At 43.3% G+C, this 26,540-nt stretch overlaps 2 protein-coding genes across 4 annotated transcripts in view; one reads left to right on the top strand and one right to left on the bottom strand.

The window, feature by feature from the left end:
* Positions 1-26,540, bottom strand: part of arb2a (ARB2 cotranscriptional regulator A) — a 201,415-nt gene that overhangs the window by 123,533 nt on the left and 51,342 nt on the right. The window lies entirely within an intron of this gene.
* LOC107393807 (histone H4-like) lies at positions 19,440-20,431 on the top strand. The gene has a single exon (XM_070546083.1). The coding sequence runs from the start codon at positions 19,664-19,666 to the stop codon at positions 19,973-19,975; it is 312 nt and encodes a 103-aa protein (XP_070402184.1). The 5' UTR covers positions 19,440-19,663; the 3' UTR covers positions 19,976-20,431.

Raw genomic sequence — 26,540 nt, 5'->3', positions numbered from 1 at the left:
AAGCTGGTTGACAGCACATGACAACTCCTCAGCAAGTGGAAAAGGAGAAGCCTCTCCTGCTTTCTAACTGTGGCTTCTTCTCAGATATGAGCCGGTGGATATACAGTAAAGCACTTCTAAATATTTAGAGTAAAGTACCTCTCTGTTGTGAACTAGCTCAAATTCACCTTCTCTCATCTATTAATCGCACTCTCAACCTCAATCCCGGCACCCATCTGTATCGCTTCTCTCTTTCCAATTTCTTCCATGCCCCCAAACCTGCTCGCATGCCCAAACGCTGCTGCTGTGTGCCAGCGCACCAACAGGCCTGTGGGCCTATCCAAGAGAGAGAAAGAGAGGAAGAGAGCAAGACGGAAGGTAGCCAATTAAGACTGGGTAATGTGTGTGTGTGTGTGTGTGTGCGTGTGTGCGTGTGTGCGTGTGCGTGTGCGTGTGTGTGTGTGTGTGTGTGTGTGTGTGTGTGTGTATGTGCACTGCTATGGGTGAACGCATGACTTTAAGCAGCTCTGAGTTAACATGCTCCAGCGTGTGGATAGGTTGGTGCCATGGGCTGTGCACACAGCCAAACTTAATTTAGCGGGCCCAGGTTTTTAACAGCTGCCTGCAGCTAGCCAGCAAACTATGGTTAGACCAGAGAGCCAGAAGTTAACAGGCACATTGCTCTCTTAAACCCTCTGAGATCTTGTTCCAAGCCTAAGGGGTTGGAGGACTCATCTAGCCATTGATGACCATCACTTTTCAAATCCTTGTGGTCATATCTTTTCATCAGGCACTTCATTACTATAAAGCTTTATTGAGAACGCCCTCTCAACTTTCAAGACCTTGACAGAGGTAACAGGGACTACTGAGCATTGACAAAACTTCTGAAAGAGTTTGCGATTGTTATCCAGTCTGACTGACTCGGATTGAAAGCCGTGAAGAGCAACCAAGACAACAAAAGGTGGGTTTTTTGATGCTCTGATCAAGAGGAGCTTCTTTATTTTTATGTGTGTTTGCAGTGCCCATGAGTAATGTATGTTTGGATTTTGTACTACAGTGGGGCATGCCCTTGACGTTCCTGTCAACAACAGCACACAAGCAACACACCTTGATCACTGAGGTGTACGGGAATTCATGCCTGGGGACTCAACATTGTGCTAGATTACGTCTGAGCCTCCAAATCAAACTTTTGACAACATATCTGGGCGAACAGCAAGCTAAATTTTGTTTGTCTGGCTTTCTCTTTTGTGGGCTTTGGGATCAATAAATATTGCATAAGTGAAAAGTATCAATTACAAATGATAGTAGAAGGGTGACTATCGTATAAAATCAGGGGCAAAGTGCATGATGGGGATAGGTGTGTGTGTGTGTGTGTGTGTGTGTGTGTGTGTGTGTGTGTGTGTGTGTGTGTGTGTGTGTGTGTGTGTGTGTGTTTTCATGGATGCATGCATCAGCATTTATCATATTATTCTACAAGGTAATAGACCATCAGTTTCACAGTCAGAGCATGACCTAAAAAGTGAAACCAGCTAAATGTGTCACACGGGCTCAATGATGTTCCCTATCTATGAAGGCAGACAGACAGCAACGAAAAAAATAAATAAATAAAAAGGGAGGAGCTTCTACCAAGCCGCTGCACTCTGAAGCTAATTAAGTCATTTGAAATAGTCACAGAGGATACCTGTATGCAATCTAGCCAAGGCAAAGGGTTGATGAGGCTCTGCGAGGCCCCGGGCTAACTTCAAAAAGAAGGCAAAGGGAGGGAATGAAATGAGAGAAGGAGATGGAGAAAGAAAGAGGGGGAAAGAAGTGAAGTGGATTTTTAATAGAAGCCTAAGCTGAAGAAGAGTGTGTGTGTCTCTTTGTGTTGTGCAGCTGGAAAAAGGTTAAGCATGCCCCCAGCAGAGTGTGTCTGAACACACGGGCTCTCAATAGGGAGCAGGTGGGCAGAAGCATGGTTGGAGGGATGGAGGAGAAATGCTCTAGATAATTGAGAGAGAGTTCAGTGAGCGGTTAAGTCTAACTGTATATATTTGAATGTTTGATTCCATGAACTCGTCTGCAGAGACGTCCGTGGCAAAATCATACAATTCATGTACACAGGTCTAATTTCACCAGCGGTCATCAGATAGAAGCAAACTGACGGGAATGAAGCGACAGAAGTAAGTATTTTTCAAATGAGCACAACTGTAGCTGAAATCTAAAGAGTACACATGCATCTGAAGGTTTTATGCTGTAACATCCATGCCCTCACCAGGGGCACGCCTGGCAACACCAGTGACTGAACTGGGTCAGAGTTACACACACACACACACACACACACACACAGTATAGACTGCACCACTGGCAGCATGGTGATCGCAGGAGAGGGCAAAGAGGGGGCTGAATGAAGTGATTGGAGTATTCTAGGTCAGCTCTCCTGACAATGCACCACTGTCTCCTAATGTGTTAGGATAAAGGATGGGGGCTGTGTTTGGCCTGACTTTACAGCGACACATTCCAAAAGGGACATCTGCCACATACAAATATATGACCACATGCACACACAGCGCAGAGCCAGAAATATACTCACACACATACACACGAGGGCATGCACAAAACTGGCATGCATACAAAAACACCTCGCTTCTCTCTTATTTTTTTTTAATTCCCTTTCTCCAGTCGAATAAAGCTGTATGCAGCAGATCTCTTCTGCAGCCTATAGAGCAAAATCAGCCTGTGGACTTCAAAGGGGTTGCAAGTAGGTCACCACAAGGCACTGCAGTCAACTGGAGTGAAGTCTCTGGTCTGAGACATCTCACTTCTCACCCTCTTTCTTCCTTCTCTCTCGCTCTCTCTCTGCCCGCTGCTCTTTTTCTCCTTTAATAAGACGATATCAGTTAAAATTAAAATGGATTACAGCGCTCGTCTCTTGCCATTCCCTGGGGTTGTACAGAACCATGTCATGTTACTGTAACTATAATGTTACTTCTCTATCGCTTTCAATCGTTGCTGCAGCTCAGCAGTTTAAATAAACTAAATTTAGACGTGGAGCGAGGAAAACAGAGAAAGAGTAAGGCAGCGAGAAGAGGCAGTAAGAGAAATAGAGTTATTAGGACAAAAGCAGAACGAAGAAATGGCTCAACTCTACACGGACACATTCTGCATCCCTGATCTGTAAAAGGCTAAAGAGAAGGACTCGAAGAGCTGCTTTCCTACATTTTGGATAATGAAGCCGAAGAGGCAGCTTTGAGAGGTAACCAAGAACTGGAAACCTGAGAAAGGGGGAAAAGAGGAAGAAAAATGGAGGAAAAGTAAATTCACACAGCTGCATGGCCACATTGGCACTCTGAACACAACACAACTCTACGTGAGAACACCAAAGGAGGGGAGAAAGATGGATGGATGAAAGAAAGAGTGTATCAGTTTCATCAGGTAAGTTTAGGAGACCCTGTCCATAACTTCACACTCGGTTATGGTTGTCTCATTCTCCGATGAAGGAGAAACCGTGCAAGAACTCAAAGAGCTATAATTTCTGAACAGATGGGAGTGTGTAAATGTCAAGTTGGCAGCAACAAGCAGCCATCTCGGAGAGCCATTTATCCTAAAACCCTTTCAGATATGAACTCTTTCTGATTAATCTGGTGGCAGCAGAGCTTTCTGGCTTCATGTCTGAATAAACATCTCGGTCACTTTGCCATAAAAACTTGTGACAGCAGTCTTACTAGGTTGAACCTAGTGACATTACACAAGACATTCATCAAGTCACAACTCTGAACTGCACAAAGTCACATTATCTGACAAAGTTACATCAGCACATGCACTGTCCCTTTCGGATGGCAGCAGTGAGGATAGTCATTCCAGGTAGTGTTTCTATGTGATTTAAATGGATACTTTGCAACATTTTTCATATTTTTAAATCCTTTTTCTTGAGTATGTGCTAAAATTACCCTTTACAGAGTTAATGAAAGGCCACCCAGACCCTATCGCTCCCTGTGGCCAGAATTTTCCACTTGCAACTTCAGAGTTGGGTCCGGTCTGTTAGACTTAGAAAAATAATGGAGCTGACATACCTGCAGTCTGCTTCCAGGATGTTTCCTGCATGTTTTAGATAATGAACACGGCTGATTTGTTTAAATTAGCGATGAACCGCTCCTGTAGACACTAATAAAGGCTGGGAGACATTTCAGCTGTTAGATTAAGGTGTTAAAAATACGAACTAAAAACAAGCCAAAACTGCCTAGTCTCTCTGTAAAATCCTTAAAAAGGGTCATTTACATCGTGTTTAACAACCTTAAAATGTGGATATCCACAGAAAGTACATCTAAAACACACATTGTGTATTTCAGGGTAATATGTTAAAAACTCAGACTATTAAAACTAGGGATGTTCCAATCAGGTTTTTTTGGCTCCCGATCCGATTCATCTGATTTTAAGAATCTGCCGATACCAAGTCCCGATCCGATACTTTACAAATGCATTAAGATAAAAAGAAAACACACTAGAGTTGTCCTTTAAGAGTTCTTAATCATTCATTTGTTTGTTTCTTTCTGTATTAATGTCCTTTCTTTAGTTTATTTGCCTTAAAACATCATTTGTTTAGGAAGCACATTAATAAGAAACGTGTTAATATTAAGAAAATATGTAAAAGTAAATTGTCATTTACCATTTATATTAATAGGAAATGTGTTAATAATAAGAATAAAAAGGAGCTTTGTCGGTCATATTTTAAATCGTTGACTCAGTGTGCCGCTGTTTTCAGCGACAGGGATTGCACGGCACATGACGGTCAGCAGCAGAGTAACTTTTTTTTACAGAACACCTGTAGAGCTGCCGTGCCTGTAAAGGTAGGAAGAGCAAGCAGGTCATACCATACAAAGAGAACCTGACATCTGCAACCATAGACGCTCATCCAGTGTGATAAATATGCTGCTATTTGGCATTTTTGCTGTTCGTAAACTAATCCTTGGCTTCTTAATGTATCAGCTGGCTTAGCTGAATTGCTGCAGCAAACTTAGCAGGGTCCATTGTTTTAAGGTGGCGCATCAGTGCTACACACAGCACTACCTTTTCCTACTCATTATAGGCCCAGTTTACACACATTACACGTTTTTTACAATCCCTTTGCTGTTCATTTACAAATACAACCAAATTACAGACATTTTCTCTCTCTTGAGGTGACAAGTATACTCTGTGTTAGCTAACTGCTACAAAGTATTGTGCGGGAATATCCACACTACCTTAAAACAGGACTTCGTTGTTGTCTGTGAAACGAAGAATACTGATGTAGAGGAAATTCTTGAATTTAAAACTAAGCCAATGTTCGAAAATCTCTTTCTCACGATGAATTTAAAAAGTAATTTTTGTTGTTTTATGTAGTTAAATCTTATTTTTCCCACCAATTTGATCTCCTGAAAAGTGCGTGATCGGCCACGATTTCTGATCACGTGATCGGAGCAGAGCATCCTTAATTAAAACCTGTAACTTGATGTATATAGCCTTTAGACAACAGTCAGGGGTTTCGATAGCTATTGTTATACATGATTTTAGTCTTCAAAGAGGAATAACAGGGTGATGCTTGGTTGTTCTGACAAACAGAGACAACTCAAGGTCGTGTCAGCCTGTGCCGACACATATGAAGCTGATTGATACAATGTGCTGAACATAGTTTACACCCACTCAGCTCTGTGACTACATCATCACCAACTGAGAGGTGTATCAGCAGTGGATCAACCTCATCACATCCTTCTACTGATGTAGGAGAATCTTGGGGTCGACTTGAATGCATTTATTGTGACATGAGAGAATTACATCTCTGGACAGAAAGGATTTGTGGGAGATGCCAAGGGCTCTACAACCCGTGGCTCTGGGGCCGCATGCATTCCCTTGGTCCTTCTAAAGGGGATTGATTTAACTTGTTTTCATAAATACAATAGAAATATCAGTTTAACTCTTTCATGTTTAATTCCATCCAAGCTATGATTGGAATCTCAGTAGCAAAATCTGTCTAATGCAAAAAGCAACTCTGTTAGAAGTATATTATTCCAACCACAAACTAGGCATCAACTCTTTCCAAATTCACCACAAAAGAGAAACATTTCTAAAAAGATTTGAGGAAAATGATAAATAGAGAAAAAGGTACAGCTGATTAGTATGAGAGATTGAAATAATACATCCTTTAAAACATAGCAAGTTTCTCTGATAATAACTGGAACTAAAGGCTTGAATCTAATAAAAACATTACTAAAGTATGAGTGTCCACCCTGAGACTAGGAGATTGTGGGTTCAACTCCGGGTCATGACAAAGACTTTAAAGGTGTGGATTACTCATTTAATCAATACATTTGTAGTGGTTCTTAGATGGATCGAAAGCCTTGCAAACAGAGCTCAGGGCAGAAAATAGTCCACAAACCCCGATCTTAGCAGGCCAAACCTGTGACATCACAGCTGAGCTTCAGACGACAGGATTTGGAGACTTATTTCCTGCTATTTGGAAGTCTCGTCCCGATTGGATAACAGCAACGTGACTCTACCCCTGACTTGTAACATGGATGTTTTATCATAACACAGGCCAGGAGGACCTTCTGCCATGAAGTGAAGTTACTAATGCTAACGGTTAGCTTAAACTAGCTGAGACGTCCGCTGCTGGTTCCTGGACGTTGAAACAGCATTCCCTGTCGTGAGTCAAAGTAGGTGAGTTCATGAATGTTAAGTGACAGTGTGAATACAGGGTGTATCGATCTGTGAGGATTTTCAAATCCTAGCGTTTCACAGTCTATTTTCTATCAGAAGCTAATGCAGGGGATACGTGTAGGAGATGATTTTCATGTATGAAAAACTCAAAAGTGGTTTATCAGACAACCTTTAAGAAGGGGACCGATGCGTCCCTGGTTGACACTCGGCATTAAGGGGTTCAACTGGGGAGCTAAACCACGAAATGGTTCCTGAACGCAGCGGTGTCTGCAGCTCACTGCTCCCCCAGGGGATGGGTCAAATGCGGAGAGCGGAATTCACCACACACCAGTGTGTGTGACAACTAACGGGACATTAATCTTTAATTCAATGGGTTTTATTTTTCTTCAAAGAAATTTAGTACCAATAAAATCTCCAACACAATAACCTGTGATCACTGATAATGTATAAGCATAAAAGTAAACTATTATTTACACAAATAGAAAAAAACTCACTTAGGCTTACTTAGTTTTGCATTTACATTTTATCAAAATTGAGCAAGAAAATGTCAAATACTTTTATTTCTAAAGATGTTTGGTCTCATCTTTAGTCCCAATACAAAAAAGACTAAATAAAAGCACAACTGTTTATTTTTGTTCTTTAATTTCAAAACAAAATCAAACACTAGTTTTATACATATAAAGAGTCTTTATTCATGTTGCAAGTTTTTTTCTGGGGTTTGTAGCTCTATTTGGGTTGAAATCAGTCAACAACAGTCAAAATGACGTGGCAATATGATACCAACCAAAAAAATAATGCATCTTTTGTTGTCTGGCACACTTTTCATTTGCATGGGTCTGCATTTTACAGGCATGACTGATCTTATTTCAAATACTGCTGCATCTTTCAGTCAGCTAATAAATGTTCATGCTACGTCCTTGCCTTGTGTTTTGAGCAGGATGCGGTTTATTTAGGTTTTGAACTCATATGTTTGTATAGCCAATAATATGTATTTGTCTATTTAGAATTTACTGCATGTTTGTGTGTTACGTCTCTGTCTTTTGCTGTGTTGTACTGGGTGTGCTTATGAGCTCAAGCTGACATTTATTTGACAGACATCGGAGGTGATGGCAGCACAGTAGCATATGGTAACTGTCTGTTAACAGCTAAAACACTGACATTAGTGCAAACAAGTCAGCCAAGCATAGCATAGTGCACTCCAGAGGGGGTTAAGATATAAGCTGTCAGCAAAGAGAGGAATAATAACATATATCATGAGACCTACAGCATAGAAACAGATAGAGGTGAAGGAAGCCAGACCAAACAGCTTGTTGAGTAAAAACCTGATGGCAAGGACCAAAGAAAAGCAACAAATCTAAGCATGTGTTTGGTTGTTACTTTGTGAGAAAACTCTGATTCTGATGTCAGCATTTTGTGTCATATCACCTAGCAGGAAAATACCATGAGAAAAAAAACCCCTCAGAGATGACGCGTTTCACACCTGACATTAATGCACATTCAAAATTCTGATTACATCTAGAACTGTTGTACCGAGACCAAAATCTGTCTTCACTATCCTCCGGAAAAATACAGACTGTCACATGTGCCATTTTTCCTGCATAATATTTACACATAAAGTGACAGTAAATACTTTAAATAGCATGATACTTTTGCAAGCTGACGATGCATTTTTAAAAAAATAAGTTACTATGGGAGATCTCTGCTATATCCACCTGCAGGCATGTTGTTTTTTTATACTTCAGGCTGTAATGCTTCAGTGACTCAATATTAGATGTGTTTTACAATACACTAATTTAGTGGAAACTTTTATTCAAGGTTTAGATGATACACATACGTAATAGGGTGTGCATACAAATTAATGAGTATGTCTGACTATGTTGGCCTTTTGTGAAGTGTGTTTCTGCATGCTTGCATGAATGGATGTGTAGACGTATACAGACTAATATGTATGAATATTATATTGATGTCTACTCATTTGTATTCCATTTCTCTGTAGCTTATTCATGAGTATTGATATGGTGTGATGCACATTGCATTGCCATGCATGAAATGTGCTATATAAAGTTTTTCAATTGGTTGATTGATTGATTGATTGATTGATTGATTCTTGCACTAAAGACTTGCATTACTGGTTTTAACATCCTAAGGAGTGCTCAAAACAACTTTTTATGAACAAATTACATTTCTGTGATTCTTCTTGTGAGGGGTATATGGGATTAGATTTGTGCCAATAGGATCAAGAAAAACACGTTGGAGAGCAAATAATTTTTAAGACATTGAGAGAAAAAACATTCGTTTCAAAAGAAAAACTTACGATCTGAATCAGATTCTTAAAATGATCAAGAAAAACACTTTGACGGTCAAACAAAAATTAAGAAATTGACAGAACAAAAATATTGACTAAAGGAAAAATACATGTTTCAAAAGTAAAACTTACGATCTGAATCAACTTCTTAAAATGAGTAACAAAGTATGTTTGCTTTTTCTGTTTGCCTTATGTGTTTTTGTTATCAGTTTCCTTAGTTTCGTTCTCGCTGCTCAGAGCTTTGCTCTCACTACCAGATTTGCACTTACACTGTCTGCCTTTCTCCTTTGCAATCCCTGAGTTTTTGGTTGCAATTCTGACACAACCCTTTCGGGTGGGTGGGACTTCTGAGAAGTCCTCTCCCATAGGACAGTGGTTTCTCTTGAGTGACATTTCAGTGACCTGGAAGTGATGTAGCCTCCAAGACATTTTTTTCCACCTGGTCAACAACATGAATTTTGAGCCCCAAACACATTATTTCTGCTGTCTGTGGTGTCTACTGAGGATCTAAAGTGAGTATTGATAATATCTTTTATCTTTTCTTAGTTAATCTGTAAGCTAAGCCACTTTTTAAGTTAGTTTTAACCAGACGTTAGCTCACTAGCTAGCTGCTAAGCAAGCCATTGTGCTAGCCTCAGGACAATGGTCTATTGTTCCAGAGAGACGTATTAAAAACTCATTCAAACATATTCATTACTGGTTTCATGGAATTAATTATTGCAGTTTATTTTAATAAGTTTGCAAATTTTTCAGGAACCTATGGAACATCAGAGACTTTGCAGTTACTGGAGCTAACCTGTGTACCGCTAACTTGCTACAGAGGAAGCAGCAGAAAGCTGAGCCAACAGGCTGTTTTGCTGGTAAATACTCTTTTAGTGGAACTGCAGGATTTTTATGGTTTAACTCAGACAGAATCTACATGAGCTATTGTGGAAAGACATTTAAACTACATTTACATACAGATACATGTATTTTTTATTCCATGTTACTTGGACGGGCTAAACAAGTTCATAGTTCTGCCTGCTCCTTTTTCAGTGAAACGAATGGATTTTATGATGTAACTCTGACTGAATAATTATCTAAGTGAGTATGTTTGATAATAAATTTCTTACCAGTATAAAGATCTGACATTTGTTTGACAGAACAGGACAAATCAGATTCCATGTGCTTTCTGTCACCCTAAATCAGATCCATATCTGATGTTTTTATTACTTATGTTTGTATGAACAGTACATTTGATACCACTTTTACATCTCTGAAGTGAAACAGATGTCACATAAGCACTTGAGGAAGTGGGACACTAAATGTAAACAATGGATAAAACAAAATGATATGTTTTGTGAGGTACTGGTTAGAGAGAGTTGGGAAGCACTGATCTAGGTAATGCACCACAAGCATTTTTATTTTACAAGCTTGTTTGGCATCGAAATAATTAGAACCCTCTTCTTTTTCTGTCACACCTAATACATACATAAACACACACCAATTTCCATGTCACAGCTGATGCCTCCATTAAATCAAATAAAATCTATAGTAGCTATAGTCTGGTGACTAGTGTCTAGTTTAACTACATTTAGCTTAGCTGGAGTAATATAGTCCAACTCTGCCTCAACTGGTGACTTTTCTACTTCATTGTCAGCCAGACAAAATGTTGCTACACAGAAATGCCCAAGGTACTGACCCCACAATAGAAAATCATAATGTCCACATTTATTTCACACAATCTCAAACGTCACACTAAAATTAAACTTTTAGCTCTGATTTCATTATTTCCTTATTGATATCAGTTTTCCCTTTGTTGTAGGTAATCATCGGGTGTCAGCAGGAGGAGGTGACCACCTGCATAACGGAGCACCCTGGTTCTGAGCCAGTTGCACCTTTGTGCAGCTCTTTGGGGAGACCATGCTCAGCAGGTTAAACAACTGTAAAATAGATTTTGTTCATAGTTTTTGTTTAGATCTCATACATCACCAGTTTTTCTTTCTTACAGACACATGCCTCCGTGTGGTCAGGTGGTGTTGGTGTGATCTGGGAGGGCACACTCATGTCGTCATCTCCTTGTGCCGTCTCCAGGATCATGATGGGAGTTCTCTGTGCCTATAAAGCAGGGGTATTTACTTCTGGGCCTGGAGGGCCGGTATCCAGCACGTTTTAGTTTCAACTCTGTTTCAACACACCTGATTTCAGTCAGCAGATAATTAACAGGCTTCTGCAGAGCTGCTGCACAGGTAATTCAACCACTGATTCAAGTGTGTTGGAGCAGGGAAACAACTAAAACATGCTGGATACCAGCCATCCAGGACTAGAATTGAATACCCCTGCTATAAAGTCTTCCTCCCTCCTCTGGACTTTAAACATTGGTATTTTATTATGGTTTACCTGATTTAGTAAATAAATCTCAATTTATAAATTTCCTGTTTTGGTGCCTGACCATAAAATCCTGCATTAAACACTGAAAGCTGAACTCAGGAGACAAATGAGCTAAAAACAGTTTATTAAAATGTTTGACGGATGACTGAAGAGGTAACTGCTGGAGATCAGGAACCAGAAGCTTCTGCGAGGAAGAGCAGAGGTTAGTAAGAAACAACAGGTCAGGTTTTTCTTAGACTGTGCAGGTAGCTTACAGAGACTGAGAAACGCCACGGAGATGGAGCCACAGGTTTTAGTGTTTAAAGATCAGAAGGCCCTGAGGTAAAATTGAGTGTTAGTAATGACTAAAGAATGACGTACAAAAGGAAAAGTTTAGGTACTTACGGTCTGAAGTTGTAGCCCAGACGGGAGACAGCAGAATGGTGGAGAAACAACCAGAAGTCTGGAAGAATGACAGCATGAGTTGCAAGCGGGTGAGCAGAAGGTAGTGGGTAAGCCGACTGCCAGTATGGTTGTGTGATCAGGAGCTTCAAGGAAAGAATTCCCATAGATCTGCATAGAAAATGAGAATGTAAGTTTGAAAACCAACAGAGTCATGGGCTAGATATGGGTTAAACACTCTGATAAGCGACCAGCTACCAGCTTTTATTCAAGGATGGGGTTACAGGTGTGTGAGGATGTGCCTGCCCCATGAGAAGTTTTCAGGTAAGCCTCTCCATGGTGCTCTGCAATGGTGACTAGTAAGGCTAATGAAGAGATTAAAGGGAACACAAACCCAGGACTCCAACCCAAACTCCTGACAGCAACACAGCGACTCCTCCAACAGGTGGCTGTTCCATGGGAGTACAGTCACACGCAGCTGCCCGAAGTTCAGCATCAGGCAACCTGTAGGCGATGTAATCATACGTGGCTTCTGAGCATGCAAGTTTATTCTAGCTGTACAGCGTACAATAATAATAAAGATTTATATTCTGTTGTGTTGTTCACATTACAGGTTCTTTTAAAATCTTAACCTGTGCCTGCTTACAGCAGGTCTTTCAGGTCTTTTGAACTAGACACAGAGAGGTTCAGGCACAGGTACTTACCTCGGCTTTCCACAGGAGCCGTCAGCAGCACGTTACTGCAGCAGCACGTCATAGCTGCTGATAGGAACCGCTGTGGTCAACAGAACCTTTTCCACTGGAGCCGTCAGCAGCGTGAGTCGGCCGCATCTCAGGAGCAGCATGTCGCGGCCTTTACGCGCCGGTTCTATTTTCTACGCGCTACACCTCTGAAACGGGTCAAGTTCGACATTTTTGGGGAAGGAAAGACAGGAAATCGGACGCGGAAATGGAGAGAAGCTCCCGAGATTTTCAGAATAAAGAACGTACTGCCTTCCGGTGGCTTTACTTTTAAAAAAAAGTTATTAACTGTGCGGCCCCGTGAGAAGTTATCACCTAGCTGGCGGTCTCCTTTGTTTTTCAGGTCCGTATTGGCGATTATAAAACGGACAGAACATAAAACACAAACCATGTTGTAGTTTTCTCCTGCTTGTTGTTGTGTTTACTGCCGAAGTCACTCGTGTGACTTCGTGCTCGGTCGGTGACAGCTGCTCCCCTGCTGCTTCGCGTCTCGTGGGAAGGGCCAAGCAGCAGCTTACGTGAGCAAGACGTGCTGCTGCAGTAACGTGCTGCTGACGGCTCCTGTGGAAACCCGGGGTTAGTCAGACTCCTGATATGATAGAGCATCCACCACCACAGACTCCTGATATGATAGAGCATCCACCACCACAGACTCGAACAATAGGTCCATATGCTTGTCAACTGGAAACAATGGAAAAAGATTACCATTAGTACAGATATTTATCCATAACCATCACCGTGGGTTTATTATACAGCCTATGAAATACATGAGGTGGGATTGGTCTGCAGTAGGGATGTGTATTTTTGACCGAATTTATTGTAGGAATATTCAATAAACAGTCCAAACTGATACTTAACATGTATAACATGAGTTATCTGAACCATAATAGCGGGATTTAAATTTCAATGGTGGAAACAAAACCCAATGCACACTGCTGCCAACTAGCGGTCGACATTTAAAGTGCACCAAAAACAAAGAAAATACACAAATGTTTGCATGTAAATTCTTCCAAAAATTAGATACACTGCTTTTGAAAATGGATGTAATATCTCAGGAAAAAATATCACGATATATTGCCATATCGATATTTTAGAGACACAGTTTGAGAATATTGATACAATATCTCTGGAAAAATATATCGCGATATATTGTCATATTGATATTTTCTTACATCCCTTGTCTGCAGTGTACTTTGTGTACACTATGGTGTGTCTTAGCTCACCAGCTGCAGTTGATGCATGTGGCCGTGCAGCACTTCCATTGTAATACAATGCAGTAGTTTTCAATCTAAAAAGAAAGAAAAGAATTTTAAAAAAAGCTTTTAGACAAAAATATAGATTTTATGTAAAAATTAATTAAAAGCATGTATTTAACTCATTATTGATTATCTGTCCTGGATAACATTCTTTTTATGGAGAATATAGAACAGGTGACAGAAAGCACATTGAATCTGATTTGTCTTGTTCTGACAAACAAATGTCAGATATGTACACTAGAAAGAAATTTATTATCAAACATACTCAGATAATTATTCAGTCAGAGTTACATCATAAAATCCATTTGTCTTCGTCTTCTTCCTTCGTCTTCCTCCGCTTATCCGGGTCCGGGTCGCGGGGGCAGCATCCCAACTAGGGAGCTCCAGGCCGTCCTCTCCCCGGCCTTGTCCACCAGCTCCTCCGGCAGGACCCCAAGGCGTTCCCGGACCAGATTGGAGATGTAACCTCTCCAACGTGTCCTGGGTCGACCCGGGGGCCTTCTGCCGGCAGGACATGCCCGAAACACCTCCCCGGGGAGGCGTCCAGGAGGCATCCTGACCAGATGCCCAAACCACCTCAACTGGCTCCTTTCGATCCGGAGGAGCAGCGGTTCTACTCCGAGTCCCTCCCAAATGTCCGAGCTCCTCACCCTATCTCTAAGGCTGAGCCCGGCCACCCTACGGAGGAAACTCATTTCGGCCGCTTGTATCCGCGATCTCGTTCTTTCGGTCATTACCCAAAGCTCATGACCATAGGTGAGGATTGGGACGTAGATCGACCGGTAAATCGAGAGCCTGGCTTTCTGGCTCAGCTCCCTCTTCCCCACGACAGATCGGCTCAGCTTCCGCATCACTGCAGACGCCGAACCAATCCGCCTGTCGATCTCCCGATCCCTCCTACCCTCACTCGTGAACAAGACCCCGAGATACTTAAACTCCTCCACTTGAGGTAGGACCTCTCCCCCGACCCGGAGGTGGCAAGCCACCCTTTTCCGGTCGAGAACCATGGTCTCAGATATGGAGGTGCTGATCCTCATCCCAGCCGCTTCACATTCGGCCGCGAACCTACCCAGCAAGAGCTGAAGGTCAGAGCTGGATGAAGCTAGGAGGACCACATCATCCGCAAAAAGCAGAGACAAGATTCTCCTGCCACCAAACTCGACACACTCCACACCACGGCTGCGTCTAGAAATTCTGTCCATAAAAGTGATGAACAGAACCGGTGACAAAGGGCAGCCCTGGCGGAGTCCAACCCTCACTGGGAACAGGTCCGACTTACTACCGGCTATGCGGACCAAACTCACGCTCCTCTGGTAAAGGGACTGAATGGCAGAAAGCCACCCACCCCATACTCCTGGAGCGTCCCCCACAGGGTGCCCCTGGGGACACGGTCATAAGCCTTCTCCAAATCCACAAAGCACATGTGGATTGGTTGGGCAAACTCCCATGCCCCCTCCATCACCCTTGCAAGGGTATAGAGCTGGTCCACAGTTCCACGGCCAGGACGAAAACCACATTGCTCCTCCTCTATCTGAGATTCAACTATCGATCGGACCCTCCTCTCCAGTACCTTGGAGTAGACCTTTCCAGGGAGGCTGAGGAGTGTGATCCCCCTATAGTTGGAACACACCCTCAGGTCACCCTTCTTAAAGATGGGGACCACCACCCCGGTCTGCCACTCCCTAGGAACTGCCCCCGATGACCATGCAATGTTGTAGAGACGTGTCAACCATGACAGCCCTACAACATCCATAGCCTTGAGATACCCAGGACGAACCTCATCCGCCCCCGGGGCTCCGCCGCTGTGTAGTTGTTTGACTACCTCAGCAACTTCTGCCCCCGAGATCGGACAGTCCATCCCCAGGCCTCCCAGCTCTGGTTCCTCCTCGGAATGCGCATTGGTGGGATTGAGGAGCTCCTCAAAGTATTCCTTCCACCGTCCGACTATAGCCTCAGTTGACGTCAGCAGCTCCCCATCCCCACTGTAAACAGTGTGAGCGAGTTGCTGCCTTCCTCTCCTGAGGCGCCGGACAGTTTGCCAGAACCTCTTTGGAGCCGATCGATAGTCTTTCTCCATGGCCTCACCAAACTCCTCCCACGCCCGAGATTTTGCCTCGGCAACTGCCACTGCTGCACCCCGCTTGGCTATCCGGTACCTGTCTGCTGCCTCCGGAGACCCACAGACCAGCCACGCCCTGTAGGCCTCCTTCTTCAGCCTGACGGCTCCCCGAACCTCTGGTGTCCACCAGCGGGTACGGGGGTTGCCACCACGACTGGCACCGGCAACCTTACGACCACAGCTAGCAACAGCCGCCTCGACAATCGCAGAGTGGAACAAGGCCCACTCGGACTCAATGTCCCCCACTGCTCTCGGGACGTGGTCAAAGCTCTGCCGGAGGTGGGAGTTGAAGACCGTCTTGACAGGTTCTTCTGCCAGGCGTTCCCAGCAGACCCTCACTATGCGTTTGGGTCTGCCAGGTCTACGCGGCATGTTCCCTTGCCATCTGATCCAACTCACCACCAGGTGGTGATCAGTTGACAGCTCCGCCCCTCTCTTCACTCGGGTGTCCAAAACATACGGCCGCAGGTCAGATGATACGACTACAAAATCTATCATCGACCTGTGACCTAGGCTGCCCTGGTACCAAGTGTACTGGTGGGCATCCTTATGTTTGAACATGGTGTTCGTTATGGCCAAACTGCGGCTTGCACAGAAGTCCAATAACAAAACACCGCTTGAGTTCAGATTAGGTGGGCCGTTCCTCCCAATCACACCCCTCCAGGTCAAGCTGTCATTGCCCACGTGAGCATTGAAGTCCCCCAGCAGGACAATGGAGTCCCCTGATGGAGCACTATCTAGCACTCGTCCCAGGGACTCCAAAAAGGGTGGGTACTCTGAACTGATATTTGGCCCATAAGCACAAACAACAGTCAGGACCCGTTCCCCGACCCGAAGGCGCAAGGAAGCTACCCTCTTGTCCCCCGGGGTAAACCCCAACACACAGGCAGAGAGTCTCGGGGCTAACAAAAAGCCAACCCCAGCCCTCCGCCTCTCACCCGGAGCAACTCCAGCAAAGTAGAGTGTCCAACCCCTCTCCAGGTCTCGGGTTCCAGAGCCAATGCAATGTGTCGAGGTGAGTCCGACTATATCTAGCCGGTACCGCTCAACCTCTGCCACAAGCTCCGGCTCCTTCCCCGCCAGCGAGGTGACGTTCCATGTCCCAAAAACTAGTTTTCTTGTCCGGGGATTGGACCGCCAAGGCTCCCGCCTTGGTCTGCCACCCGATTCGCATTGCACCGGACCCTTCATGTTCCTCCTGCGGGTGGTGGGTCAACAGTTGGACGAGCCCATGTATCCGGTTCGGGCTGGGCCCGGCCGGGCCCCATGGGCGAAAGCCCGGCCACCAGGCGCTCGCTCACGGGCCCCAACCCCAGGCCTGGCTCCAGGGTGGGACCCCGGTAACCCTCCGGGCCGGGTACTCCGACTCTTCGTTTTAACCGCCATGAAAGATCCTTTGAACCGTTCTTTGTCTCACCCTTCACCTAAGACCAATTTGTCATGGGAGACCCTACCAGGGGCACTAAGTGCCCCAGACAACATAGCTCCTAGGATCATTAGGGCACTCAAACTCCTCCACCACGATAAGGTGACGGTTCAAGGACGGTTCCATTCGTTTCACTGAAAAAGGAGCAGGCAGAACTATGTACTTGTTTAGCCCGTCCAAGTAACATGGAATAAAAAATACATGTATCTGTATGTAAATGTAGTTTAAATGTCTTCCCACAATAGCTCATGTAGATTCTGTCTGAGTTATACCATAAAAATCCTGCAGTTCCACTAAAAGAGTATTTAACAGCAAAACAGCCTGTTAGCTCAGCTTTCTGCTGCTTCCTCTGTAGCAAGTTAGCAGTACACTGGTTAGCTACAGTAGCTGAAAAGTCTCTGATGTTCCAAGGGTTCCTGAAAAATTAGCAAACTTATTAACATAAGCTGCAATAATTAATTCCATGAAACCAGTAATGAATATGTTAAGATGCGTTTTTAATATGTCTCTCTGGAACAATAGACCATTGTCCTAAGGCTAGCACAATGGCTTGCTTAGCAGCTAGCTAGTGAGCTAACGTCTGGTTAAAACCAAATTAAAAAGTGGCTTAGCTTACAGATTAACTAAGAAAAGATAAAATATATTATCAATACTCACTTTAGATCCTCAGTAGACACCACAGACAGCAGAAATAACGAGTTTGGGGCTCAAAATTCATGTCGTTGACCGAGGTGGAAAATAAATGTCTTGGAGGCTACTTCACTTCTGAGTCACTGAACTGTCACTCAAGAGAAACCACTGTCCTATGGAAGAGGACTTCTCAGAAGTCCCACCCACCCGAAAGGGTTGTGTCAGAAATGCAACCAAAAACTCAGGGATTGCAAAGGAGAAAGCCAGACAGTGTAAGTGCAAATCTGGTAGTGAGAGCAAAGCTCTGAGCAGCGAGAGCAAAACTAAGGAAACTGATAACAAAAACACATAAAGGCAAACAGAAAAAGGAAACATACTTTGTTACTCATTTTAAGAAGTTGATTCAGATCGTAAGTTTTTCTTTTGAAACATTTTTTTTCTCTCAATGTCTTAATATTTGTTTGATCTTCAAAGTGTTTTTTCTTGATCCTATTGGCACAAATCTAATCCGATAGGGGTGTCCACAATCAGTGAGTAACTGTCTAGTGGATTTGCTGTTGTTTGTTTCGAACCCTAATGTGCCCTCTCAGAACTCAGCTAACCCCCATTTAAAAACTGAGTTTTCCCTCATCGATCAAAGCGCAGCGTGCACGTTGCAGAGGCATGAGGCCGGTGTGAGAGAAATTACAGCAGGATTCAACTCTAACCCTGAGAGATTCTCTGCATTTGATTCTAAATGCGTGTGTGTGATTCTTCAAGTGTGTGTAGAGCCAAAGGAAATACGCAGTGGGTCACCGATCCGCTCAACACTTACTTCTCACAAAACTCAATTTCCCCCTGGAGAATCCACAGCTAAGCACTTTTAACCTTTGCAAACATCCTATGAAGGTGGATCCATGTAAAATTTACAGCAGGATGAAAGACTTTTTATGTGTGCTTGTGCAGCCTGTGTGTATGCATGCATTATTAATTGACAGAAATGCATACGGCAGACATACAGACAGGTATTCAAAAAACAAAGCAAAGGTTACGTTATGTTAGAACTGTCAGACAGCGAATGTGCTGAAAAAGTTGACGAATGCATGAAAAAAATCAGTACTCTTCTGTGCATTTGAGTTTTCCTGTGTGTGTTTGTATGGGTGTACTGGCCGTAGAAGAGTGTTCCCACTGAGAGAGTGAAGAGGTATCCACCACTCACGGCCTGAGGCCTTTTGGCAAAGAGACTAAACAAGACCTTCCCATTGGGACACACATAAACAGCCTGCAGCTGCAAATGACCTACTACTCACCTCTCTCTCTCTCTCACTCACTCACTCACTCACTCACTCACTCACTCACTCACTCACGCACACGCACACGCACACGCACACACACACACACACACACACACACACACACACACACACACAGCCTATTTGATGGTATAATTTGATAATTTCAAGTGGAAAAAATGACATATGCTAATATATTCACTACACAGTTATACATATTGTTTTATTCTTTTGTTTGTTGTTATCATCTTTCTCTTTGGAGAAACAAAAACAAGTCAGCTTTTGTGTTTTTGGATCTGGATTTCTAACGTTACAACTAATGCAGAAAGACGAAACTGAACATCACAGTGTAACAGACCTAATTTCCAGTATTCTTGTCAACAAAAGTGAGATAAAACAGAAATGCAATGAACAAAACTAACGTTTAAACACATTTTGCACACTTTCCTAACCTGTTTCTGCAGTGAGGTATCAACATGACAACACCATGTCATAAACTACAACTCTTATAGCCATGCCTAGAAGAGGCAAGGGAAGCAAGGGACTCGGAAAAGGAGGCGCCAAGTGTCATCGTAAGGTTCTCCGTGATAACATCCAGGGTATCACCAAGCCTACCATCCGCCGTCTGGCTCACCGTGGTGGAGTCAAACGTATCTCTGGTCTCTTCTATGAGGAGACCCGTGGGGTGCTCAAGGTGTTTCTAGAGAACGTCATCCGTGATGCAGTCACCTACACCGAGCATGCCAAGAGGAAGACCGTAACTGCCATGGATGTAGTTTACGCTCTGAAGAGGCAGGGACGCACCCTGTACGGCTTCGGAGGTTAAAACGTAACTTTGAGTCATACCCAGCGCTTTGTGAATTATATCTGTGAAAGTAAAAAAATAAACTTTTACTTACTTACTTACTTACCATTTGAAAAGTGAGGCCATAATATCCTATTTCCAGCCACTGGCCTGTAGTAAACTTAAAAACAGTCTGCAAACTCAGGAGGGTGGTTTTTCAAGCTTCAAACAACTAATTACAGCAAAATGTGAAAAACAAAGAATACACATACATATACAGTACTGTGCAAAAGTTTTAGGCAGGTGTGGGAAAAATGCTGGAAACTTTCAAAACTGGAAGTGTCAACTGTTTTATTAATCAATCAACAAAAAAATGAGAAATCTAAATCGGATCAAAATTTGGTGAGACCAGCCTCTGCCTCGAAAACAGCATCAGTTCCTCTAGCTACACCTGAACACATTTGTTGAAGGAATGGGGCTGGTAGTTTTTTTTCCAAACATCTTGGAAAACTAACCACAGATGGATGTAGGTTTCCTCAGTCTCTTCATGTAATCCCAGACACACTCCAGGATGTTGAGATCAGGGCTCTGTGGGGTCCAGATCATCACTTCCAGGACTTAGCTTGTAATGACTTTGCCTGGATGTCTGGGGTCACTCACTTTGCATTAAATAAACAATCATTATTTGCATTTCTCGAAGCATTCTTTGATTGTAGCATTTTTCCACACCTGCCTAAAACCTTTGCACAGTCCTGTAAATGAATTCAACACATTCTCACACCCGAAGCATCAACAAACGAAGGTGGGTGACCAAACGTTTGTTTCTGATGCGTTGGGAGCCCCAACACGTCGAGAGGTGTGCCAGAGCATTGGTTTCCGATGCTTGCGGCAAAACGCAAATTTAATCTCTAACCACTTCTATTTAACCTTCCCCTCGCCCCATCCTAAACTTAACCCAGTTTCTCATTCTAAACTACCCCTTAACCATGTTGGAGAGGGACGTTACAACTAGGAACAAAGTTTTGCATGTGCAAGAAGGTCAGGGTTAGGATGGGGGTGAGGGGAGGGTTAAATAGTGAAATCTCCATTTTACAGCAGCAGCGGCACAGCGCGTCGCCTCCCGACGCACTGGGGCTCCCAACGCGTCGGAAACAAACGCTTGGTCACCCATCGTCATTTTTCGCCGCTTCAAGTGTGAGAATGTGTTGATGAATTAACAAAACCTTAGAGACAAGAGTAATTTAGTTTTGTATTCAGAACAATTTCTGTTCCAGGACTTAAATTACCACTAGGGGATCCTTGTCCTGTTCCAGCTTCTCCTTTCTGGCTGCGTTTGCAGGTATAGTTTCCTTTAATTTCAACATGCACTACCAAGAAAGAATTGTAGTGATGTATTCAAACATGCATAAGATGCAATTTGTCTACATGCATAATTCAAACTGTATTTTGCCCAATTGAAGTGAGCTTTGCTCTGTGTTTTAATTCTAATTAAACACATCGAAAAAAAGGAGAATTTCCTGTAGGGTCAATAAACTTTTTTTTGTTTTTTGCTTTTGCTGAGTAAGACTTTGTCCAATATAATAATGTTCAAGCTTCACGTAAAATGTGTAGCTAGTGCAACAAGTGCCCATAAAAACTGCTACTGTCTGCTATGGTCCTGATAAAAGATCTCAAAACAAAAACAAAGACTTAAGATGTGTGTTTTACTTCATCTGTTCTGAACGTTCTCCCATTCATCAATGTCTTTTGAAACAACGACCTGTGTGTTTTCCTGGCCTGAGGATGAACATATCTTCTTGATATCATTCTCTAACTAACAAATACAGGCCCCTTGCCAGAAGAAACTCAATGAGACTACAATCAATACACTGCTACAAGGTCTGCACACACAACAGAGATAGGGGATGATGTACGATTACCTGGGGCACATAACAATCAGCCGAATTATCATGCAGTGTGCACAATCTCACTAACTTACAACATGTACATACGTTCTGCAAAAGACACTTAAGATGCAAATATGTTTTTTTTTCAACAAGATCACTCATTTGCTCATATGAAAGCAGGGGGGTGTAGATAAATAGGTCTCTAGATATCTTCCTTGGACGTCAGTTGATGAAATTTAGCATACGGCAGCAGCAGTGTTGTTAGGACAGGGAATACCAACACAAAATAATGTTTTCTCTCCCTCTGATCAATTTTTAATTTGGCCCATGCAGCCGAGCCCTTGGCGGCTTGGCCCCAGTAATTATGGTGGGTTATTGACAGCTGCCTTCCCGCGGGAGACTATTTAAAAGAGGTTTAACCCGAGAGCAAGTCCAGACCCCACACCCGCCTTTGAAGGTGTCAAGTGCATTGATCTGAGCTGCAGGATGCGCTGGAACCTTCTTACCTGGAGGTACGTGTATGCCTCTGTGTGTGTGTGTGTGTGTGTGTGTGTGTGTGTGTGTGTGTGTGTGTGTGTGTGGTGTGTGTGTGTGTGTGGTGTGTGTGTGTGTGTGTGTGTGTGTGTGTGTGTGTGTGTGTGTGTGTGTGTGTGTGTGTGTGTGTGTGTGTGTGTGTGTATCTGTTGCTTGCAGGGCTTCTATTACAAGGCCACAGAAAGGCAGAGATTCTTATGAGCTTTAAACAGACACACATACATTCATTCACACACAGATGAACACACACGGGTACATCTATAGATGCAAACCATCCTCTGGCAAAACTGGCTAGATGTTGGTTTGATATCAGCTCAGCCTTTGCAACCACCTGATGCCCAGAGAGTAGCTCAAACTCCCACTAATACACACAAATCCATGCATAAATACACGCAACATGGTTAAACCAGATGAGAAGTGAAAGCATCAAAGAGACATGTAGAAAAAAAGCCAAGCGATAAAGAACAGATTTTCTCACTGCATAGAGGCATGACACAACACAAACAGATGACAGGGTGTGCAGCTGATGTCGAAGAAGACATCATGCAGCCGCTAAAAAAAGGAAAGAAAAAAAGAGAAAGAAAGAGGAGGGGGCTGACAGAAATTAGTGGAGGATTTCTGTGTGTTTGAGTTTGTCTGCCTCACTGCCCCCTTTCAGGCTTCCATTGAAATTCTGGGCAGATAGAAACCCCAAGGCTTTAGACACACTTCTGAAAACACCACACCCCCCTATTCTTTCCAACGAGTCTCCAGCGTCAAGCCTGACTCCCCATCAAGGGAGTTTTGGAGAGAGCTTGAGTGAGACGGAAAGAAAAGGGGTGACAGCCGCTATAGATCAGCTTTTTTCCCTTTGAGTAAGTTCTAAATTAAGTTATTTGTGGAGACAGAAGATAATTATAGTGGTTTGCAGGCAACTGGTGTCTGTGTATATATAGCTAATAAAGTGAATTTGTTATTTTTCTAAAAGACGCTGGCAAAGGTTAAACTCAAACCATTTTGCATCCATCCTGGTGACGTCTGATGGGCTAAAAAGACCAAGTGAACCCGTGATGGCTTGAAAACCCCTAAAGATACTATTTTACTCCAGATGTATGCCAAATTTCAAAAAGTTCTCTAACAGTTGCTGAAAACTACTGTCGCTTAAAAAAACAAAGTGAAGAAAAAGTTGAAGCCAAAAAGTTAAAAAAGTGTCAAGTAATGACTATGGTGCAGCGTGTGGCGCAAAGGAGCAGAGCCCACACTTCTGGATTCAGTAAGGACAAAACCCCAACGTTCGTACTTATAGGCGACATTAGGAGGCCATCACTAATGAACACACCTTTAACACATTCCCTCCTTCCTCAATTATTCCAACTGTAACCTCACTGTCTACTCCCCCTCTCCCATCCCCTCCGACGCCCCGTGGCATGCACCCTCCACCATCTCAGTTTTGGGATGCAGAGCATTGACAGGGCCAGAAGGTAATGATACAGCTGCCATGATGCAACAAGCAGACCTGTCGACTGTCAGGAATTGAAATCATGAAGGAATAAGCTGTCATTAAGAGGCCCTCTCCCAGTAGTGGAGCTGTCAGACGGCTGCCTTCTGCCTACTCTCCCTCAATACTCCCCGTCTCTCCTCTGCCAGTCCCACCTTATTTGCAGTCACTCCCTCATCCTCCTCTTATTTCTCTCTTCCCAAATCAATCCTTTCCGTACTTCTCCCCTTCCTTCCTCTTATGTCCCTCTTTCCAACCAATCATAACCCCTCTCTTTCCGTCTCTGCATCTGCAACACCCCCGCTCCCCATCTCAGATGCCTTTCTCCGTACTTTGGTTGATGCCGGTGCAACCTCCTCTCCTCCTCACACCTGTCATTTTACCTCTAGGCTTTGGGAGTACCACCTCCTCCATGCACTCACGCACACGCACACGCACACGCACACGCACACACACACACACACACACACACACACACAGTAAGCCAACATGCAAAAGGCCTGCAAAGACAGTAGAATTTTTTTTACCTTAACTCAGTATTGCTGTACTGTACACACTATGCCAAATGTCACTAGTGCATCTTTTACCTGATGTGACGTGCGAGTGTCCGCGTTTGTAAGTTTTTTCAGAATGTACTTTTCAATTTGTGCACAATTTAGATTCGTACTTAACCATAGCCCTTTTTAACCCTAACCCTAAAAAAACCTACTAGAATTAAAATGATGTTTGGCATAATTATTAGGCATAATCAGATTATAATCGCCTGCTTGGCAGTGGCGAACCCATTGGAAGACAGGAAATTCTGGCTGAAAGTTCCAAGACTTTTAGAGTAGTGCCTGTCACACATTACTGTGTTTAGATCTATTCAGACACATATATTTAAATGTTTTATGAGCCAAATTACCAGTTTTGTTCGTGCCTGTGTGCTCGGGCGCCACAAGCTCCTCCATATTTCCCAGAATGTACTCCAGGTGACCCTTTGCTGCAGGCTTTGAATTTCCAATCAGCTCTCCCACGAGTAACAAGAAATGCACTCAAGGCAACAGATTGTTGTTACAAATTGTTTTTGGAAAGCTAAGCCAAATATAAACATAATTAAAAAGTCTAGTGAAAATGTCAAAATCTGACCCAAACTACACAGCAAGTTTTCAGAATCCAAAATGCAAACTGTGGGAATACAGGAGTTCCTTAAAACCAAAGGGCAACCGTGTTGAATTGAATACTTAAAAACAAAGTTTAAAAACAGACAGTTCCGTATGCATGGTTTGCTGAAAGCTGAGCTACAGTCACAATATTTTGTGTCAGTTGTTCATTCCTGTTGCTTTAATAACATGGTATAGTTGACTCCACACTTGACTACTTTCTTCTACAATTTGCTCTTTAACTGTAATAATTCCTGCTATTTCAGCTGTTAACTTTTTTTTTCTCAAAGTGTTTTTCTCCCCAGAAGAAGCTACAATGATGTTCTGCTGAGCTGTGGTGGCCTCATGGAGGGGGCCATCGTCACGGTTGCTAACCACTTAAACATTCTCCCTCTCCTACTAGTTTACCCGTTTAATTATAGATTCACTAGGATAAATACAATAAAGTTTATCTCTCACCAAATAGAATATTTACTAACAAATCACAATATAACCATAGACACATTACTTGGTATATATGTTGTGTGTGTGTGGATGTGTTTGACCTCTACCTATCTCTGCTCTGTCTTCTCGATCCCCAGTGAGTCGTGGAGGATGGCTGCTTATACTGAGCCAGAACCCTCTGGAGGTTTCTTCCTGTTAAAAGGGAGTTTTCCTCTCCACTGTCGCTAAATGCTTGCTTAGTATGAGGATTGCTGTAAAGGCACTGACACTAGTCAGTGACTTGATGCAATTTGCTGGGTTCCTTATATAGGAAACTTTTTTTCTGATTGGCTTAATGAACTGATCTGTATTGGAAAGTTTACTATGTGAAGTGTCTTGAGACGTCTCTTGTTGTGATTTGGCGCTATATAAATAAACTTGAATTGAATTGAATTGACTGTTCCATAAAATTCTAACCTGTAGGAAATTATTTGCCACATATTAAGTATGAAGGTCAAAAAGATAAAAGAAACAGCCAAAGACATACACAGGACAGCAATGAATAACCACGGCTTTCCACTCTCAGCAGCACGTAACAAAATAGACATGTTTCACCCACAAGCTCCCTTCCCACCAAGAGAGTTTCAGAAGTGAAATGGCAGCGAAGGGATTCAACACAGCCAGTGCTGCAAGTTCACAAAATGCATGGAGAATTGCAAGACTACTTGTGATTTCAGCAGTCCACATGAACAAGTTACTAGAAGAAAGACGGCAGCATGTAGAGCAGCAGTAGCTCAGGAGGTAGAGTGGGTTGTTCAGTAATCGGAAGGATGTAGGTTCAATCCCGGCTCCCACCAGAGATTGCTGCTGATGTCCTTGGGCAAGACACTTAACCACCTTGCCTGGTTGTGGTCAGAGGGACCGGTGGCATAAGCGCAGTCTTGCTTCCATCAGTGCACCACAGGGCAGCTGTGGCTACATTGTAGCCCATCCCCACCAGTGTGTGAATGGGTGAATGACTGACTGTGTTGTGAAGCACCTTGAGGGGTTGCAGAACCCTAAGAAGATGCTTTACAAATACAGGCCGTTTACCATTTACCATTTAACCAAAAAGGTCTGTGTTTTATTTAATTGTTCTGTTTACC

This window comes from Nothobranchius furzeri, chromosome 17, assembly GCF_043380555.1.
Source record: "Nothobranchius furzeri strain GRZ-AD chromosome 17, NfurGRZ-RIMD1, whole genome shotgun sequence".
Lineage (NCBI taxonomy): Eukaryota > Metazoa > Chordata > Actinopteri > Cyprinodontiformes > Nothobranchiidae > Nothobranchius > Nothobranchius furzeri.
The sequence above is the reverse complement of the archived record's forward strand: the minus strand, read 5'-3'. Positions and strand labels throughout refer to the sequence as shown.

Coding starts and splice junctions, on each gene's coding strand:
- LOC107393807 (XM_070546083.1), top strand. CDS start 19,664: ATGCCTAGAAGAGGCAAGGGAAGCAAGGGACTCGGAAAAGGAGGCGCC.